We start from the raw sequence: 6,000 nt of genomic DNA on the forward strand, positions 1-6,000 counted from the left end.
AAGATGAGAGCCGTTAATCATACTAATATACAATTAATATACAATACTAATAACCAATGCAAACCTGCTTAACCATCAAATTAAATACGTTGGTCAACTAAGAAATTAAAAGGTAAAAAATTCAATAAAATAATTGTGTAGTTCTTTTTAATATCTTTTGGTAAATTTTTTATATATTATTACTCTTTTAACCTGTGTTCATATTTCAGAAATTTCTATTAAAAACAAAACAACAAAAACAGAATATTAGTAAATATATATTTTTTCCCTCTCTTTCTCTACTGCTTTGGTACGAAAAGGTGACATTATTAAGAGCAAAACTTGTCATAACAACTTCGCTAATTAAGTTCGTTAGTTGGCACCCCCGTCCCACTAATCCTAACATTAACGACTCTTAATTTCTCCCTCTCTCTATATATATAACCTTCAATCATCAACACATTTGCATCATCATATCCACTCTCAAATTAATTCAGAGTCTCATCTCACATATATCCTCAGAACATAACTAAGCTTCTCATTAATTTTCAAAGCTCAAAAAAATGTCAACTACAATTGAAATCCCAGAGTCAAGTACTAAAGTTGCCAAGGGAAAAGGTGTTGTAGTTGTTGCACCAGCAAGGCCAGGAGGATGGAAGAAAGGGGTGGCAATAATGGATTTCATTCTAAGGTTAGGTGCTATTGCTGCGGCTCTTGGTGCTGCTGCCACTATGGGAACAAGTGATCAAACACTCCCTTTCTTCACTCAGTTCTTTCAGTTTGAGGCTAGTTATGATAGCTTCACTACTTTTCAGTATGTGACCTTCTAAACTCTATTTTTCTATATACGCTTTTCAAAACATGAGTGTTATGTTAGAAGTCTTAATCAATTTTTTTATTTGAAAATATTAGTGCGGTAGAATGTTAGTTTCTGTTATCAGAGATGATCAAATGAACCTACGATTATTTTTTTCTTTAACCATTCAATCCACTTTATATTTGCTAAATGTCTTAATCATTGAAATGAGAAACCTAATTAATGCTTAACAAAATGCAGGTTTTTCGTTATTACAATGGCTCTAGTGGGTGGCTACCTTGTGCTATCCCTACCTTTCTCTATTGTAGCCATCGTTCGCCCTCATGCAGTTGGACCACGGCTTTCCCTCATCATCTTAGACACTGTAAGCTCTCTAAAATCTTGATAAAATTGATTTTGTTTGGATAAATTTTTCCATAAACAAAGTCTGGTTATATCATAATTTCTATCTAAATAAACTTCTCCGTAAATACTTACAAAAGTAAAAAGTTAAAATGAATTGAATATTTTATGCTAACAAGATTGTTATAGTTAGGCTGATGTATATTATACTGTTATCATAATTTATAAATTTTAAGTTTACAATGTAATACACAATTTCATTTTTCATTAGGTATATGAACTGTTCGGATTATCCAAAAGAATTTCTAAGAAAATAAAAAATAAAATGCCTCTATTCATAAATTAAAATTAACTTAAACATAAAATAATTTATAAAGGGTAAATAGTCACTTTTGTCCCAGAATGTGTGATTCGCTGACAAATGTATCCCTGAAAAATAAAATATAAAATTTAGTCTCCGAAAGTGTAAAAAGTTTGACAAATATATCCGGCCGTTAACTTTCGTCCTTAATCGTTAATAAAATAGTCTGCCTATGTGAGGGACAAATTTATCAGTGAAATTATTGCCAACGTGATCATCTTTAATTGTCAGCATAGAGACATATTTGTTATATAATATTTTTTTTGATTTTTAATCTTTCCTGACAAATACGTCCTTGAAAGATGAAAATATAAAATTTAGTCATCGAAAGTGTAAAAAGTACAATAAATATATCCGAACGTTAATAGTTGATTGTGACTAATTATTATAATTTTAAAAAATTTATAATAATTGCGACAAAATATTATCAATGGAAGTGAATTTTTATTACTTTGTCGAATTCTTCTTACTTTTCTTCAACTACAAAAAAAAAAAAAATCAATCATTTGGTTGTTAACTCTTGAATAAATGCTATCAACACAAATTATTTTTTTTTACTGTAAAACGATAAGAAAATCATTGTTTCTATTTAATTAAATACTATTTATTTAATTGTTTTTTTTTATAAACTTTTCATAATAAAATATGAATGTCTATTAATATATGGAATGACATCAAATTACAAATCATAATAAAAGTTTGTTGATTTTTAAATTAATTTTTTTATATCATACATAATTATTTTTTATTGACTAATAATTTAAAAAATCATAACCTTTAAAAAATCATTCCAAGGAAGAGAGTGTTTTTTACAAATTAAAAGTGTCATTACAATTATAATTTTTCTTAAAAATTATTCATGAATCTAATTTAACTATAATGCTTTACAATAAGTATTTTTTTTTACTTAAACATTTCATCAAACATGGGAGTATATAAAAGTTATTTACGAGTTTATAAAACTAGTATTCTTTTTTCTTCTCAATTTAATTTACGAGTTTGTTAAATTTTTTTTGTCGCAATCAGTATAAATTTTTCTAAATTATAATAATTAGTCATAATCTACTATTAATGTATAGATATATTTGTCAAACTTTTTACACTTTCGGGGACTAAATTTTGTATTTTCATTTTTCAATGACGCATTTGTCAATGGAATGTGAAGACAAAAAGTCAAAAAAATATTATATAACAAATATGTCCCTATGCTGACAATTTGATATGGTCACGTTGACAATTATTTTAATAACAAATTCGTCCTCTATACCAGAGACTATTTTATTAACGGTGACGGACGAAAGTTAATGATCAAATATATTTGTCACACTTTTTATACTTTCAAGGACTAAACTTTGTACTTTCATCTTTTAAGGATGCGTTTATCAGCGAATTACACATTTATGAACAAAAATGACTATTTACCCATTTATAAAAGTTCCCTCATTAAAAAAATTCTTCTAAATAACTTATCCTAACAGACCCGGCCTTTAAACCTAATTACTTATAATAGTATTTTTTTTCCTTTGAAGTGGTTGACCTAATTGTAAGTAATTTATTAGTATTAGCATATAGTTTTAGTTATAGACTCTGTGTGTGTTTATGAATATTGTAGGTGTTTCTTACTCTAGCCACTGCTGGTGGTGCTTCAGCTGCTGCCATAGTTTACTTGGCACACAACGGGGATCAGGACACGAACTGGTTAGCCATATGCAACCAATTTGGTGACTTCTGTGCGCAGACCAGTGCAGCAGTTGTCTCATCCTTGGTTGCTGTGCTTGTCTTAGTATTGCTGATTGTCATGTCTGCTTTGGCTATTGGGAAGCCTTGAAAATTATTAACATGCATACGGGGCCTTAATTAATTAAGTTATATGTACTATTACAATTATCATATATCGTGCATGTTTATATTCTGTTTTGCAAGTTTTTCTTAGCTTGTGAGGTTTTAATTTCCTTGAAGTAATTAATGATGTGCCGAATTGATGATTACTTGTATAAATTTGGTCAGGTGTTATTGCGTATGGAATATTTTAATTACACTCTGATATATATACATGTTTGAAGCTTTGATGTGCTTATTCTCCATTCTAATTTCTCTCTGCAGTAATTTTCTCAATTACAAAGTCGTCGTTTCATCACCTTGTTCCATTTTTTTTTTTTTTTTGCGTGATCAACGAGTGAATGAGAGTTATAATAATGAAAGCAATGCAAGATATAATAGTAGCTAGTAATGTTATAATTCTGAAAATGAAAAAAAGAAGTAATTTTCACATCCCAGATCAGGAAAAGGGAAGAGAGAAATAAGAAAGATAAAGAAAAATAAAATTGATTGATATAATGATTAATATAATAAGAAAGAAAAACAAGCTAATTAATAAATGCTGTGTGAAATTTAGTATGTAAAAAAATATAATTATTAAAAAAAATGGTATGTAAAACACATTTTTAACATCCAAGAATAATAGTGTGTTTGGATTGGCTTAGTAGAAATCCACTCCACTTTGATGATGAAATCATGATGAAATTATCACAAAATAATTATTTATTATTTTAAAAAATCAGGATGAGTTCAACTTATGTACTAAGTTTAATCTGCGGAATAAATGGCTTTGCGTCCACTATGGGTGATTTGTAATTAAATGGGTCAATTTTTAAATCAAATTTAAATTTAGAGTCAAAATTCTATTACAATCCATATTTGGATAATTTGAGAGTTTTTTTTTTTGTGAGAGTTTTTCCTTTGTTAAAAAATTAAAAATTTAAATTATAAAATTAACTATAAATCAGAAAATAACTAAAACATTTAAAGTAAATTAATTTTTCATTTTTTATTTCCCTTTTGTGAATTGTTACTTGCTTATAATTGATTGATTTCTTTTTAAGGAAATAATTGATTAAATTTAATAATATGATAATAAATATACTAATAAAACACAAGCTAAATAATTAATCAAAAGTTAAATTAAATAACTAAAATGAAACAACATAAAAGAATTGGAAACAAGATATTGTCGTTTACCAATAAAACTAACATCACCAAATATTTTATTACATCAACTATATATTAAAATCAATTTCCAATTTTTTTTAGAAACAACAAATTACATTAACACTTCCTAATGTTTTTTGAATTACAGACAACCTTCTTTCTTGTTTAATGTTTATAACAACCTACCTTGCAACTCGTAAGGAATGTCAGTGTAATATTTTTAAATATAAAGATAAGTCAATGTAATATATAAGGAGTGTTAGTATAAAATTTTCAAGCATTAAGGGGTTTAATGTAAGAATATAAAAAAGAGTGAATTAGTTGTGTAATTTGAAAAAAGTTTATAGGGTGTGAGTATAATTTGTTCTTTTAGAAAAAATAGTGATTTGGGGGCTAGCTTGTTTACACAGAGACTAAACCTATTAAGGTTACGCAAATTAGGTAGGAAAAATCTTTATTTAAACTAGGCCTCATTTTAAAAGGCTTGACCCAACAACAAATTGTGAACTAAATAGAATGTTTAATTTATGGCTTTGCAATTTATACATCTAGCTTTATACTCCACAAAATCCTCGACTAACCTAGTGTAATGTGAAGATTCCAATATAGGTTGAACTTCAAATGCCCATCTTGGGCCTTCAACAAAAGGATGACTCTTAGCCACATGCATCTTGAAATATTTTTACTTGATACCTCACCGGTGACTTTATGTAATTAAGAGTAGGTCTCAAGTTACTTAAAACAAGTGAGGGGTATAATGTAGATCTCAATATAATATTTGGAACTCCATCATAAATGTCCACCCATTCACATAAAGTTGAGAAGGTGTCACATTGAGCCAGTCTAGGACACTTATGTCAAAATCAAAGGGTTGGACACCCAATAGTATGAATAAATAGTCATAAATTAAACGTACACAAACTTTCCTTCTCTGTCTATAGGGAGAAGATGTAGTACCTTGACTCTTTGACATCATACCGGAGGCATCTTATATGTTTTTTCTGTTTGGTTCACACACGTTCAAGTTGTCACTGTGACAGACTAAGACGTTTGAACCCAAACTCAAGTCCTAAGAGTTTGAGTTATATCCCACACCCCAACTTCAAATAAGGTTCCTCATATAAGCCCTAGTTTACATGTATCATTGACACTCCTGCTTGCTACTTATTGCTCATCAAGAATTGGTTATGCCTAGATGCCTAAATGATAACATTTGAACCATAACTCTTGTCATTGAAGTAGCCTTCAAAGACAACCACTACCAATATTGTGCCAGTTCTTAAAGCACCTATACAAAATCATTGCTTTGCTTCTCACTATTCTTTAACTCTTAAATATAGGCATATGCGTATGTAACAATTGACATTATACACGTGGATGATAGATGATGGTCTAGCTAATTACTATCATTTTGGCCTTTTACTAGGCTGTCACGTATGCACCAGATTGTTACATGTCATCCATATATGCATCATCAATTGCTATGTAGATAGATAACATGTCATGTATGTGC

General features: G+C 28.8%; 1 protein-coding gene across 1 annotated transcript; it reads left to right on the forward strand.

Moving 5' to 3' along the window:
• The first annotated feature begins 452 nt into the window (after window positions 1-452).
• LOC114370047 (casparian strip membrane protein 1-like) lies at window positions 453-3,576 on the forward strand. The gene is made up of 3 exons (XM_028327338.1): window positions 453-793; window positions 1,037-1,160; window positions 3,112-3,576. Exons 1-3 carry the CDS (start codon window positions 543-545, stop codon window positions 3,325-3,327), a joined length of 591 nt encoding a protein of 196 aa, XP_028183139.1. The 5' UTR covers window positions 453-542; the 3' UTR covers window positions 3,328-3,576.
• The last annotated feature ends 2,424 nt before the right edge of the window (window positions 3,577-6,000 follow it).

Source organism: Glycine soja, chromosome 10, assembly GCF_004193775.1.
Source record: "Glycine soja cultivar W05 chromosome 10, ASM419377v2, whole genome shotgun sequence".
Taxonomy (NCBI): Eukaryota; Viridiplantae; Streptophyta; class Magnoliopsida; order Fabales; family Fabaceae; genus Glycine; species Glycine soja.

Coding starts and splice junctions, on each gene's coding strand:
- LOC114370047 (XM_028327338.1), top strand. CDS start 543: ATGTCAACTACAATTGAAATCCCAGAGTCAAGTACTAAAGTTGCCAAG. Junction 794..1,036: donor GATAGCTTCACTACTTTTCA/GTATGTGACCTT, acceptor AACAAAATGCAG/GTTTTTCGTTATTACAATGG. Junction 1,161..3,111: donor CCCTCATCATCTTAGACACT/GTAAGCTCTCTA, acceptor TGAATATTGTAG/GTGTTTCTTACTCTAGCCAC.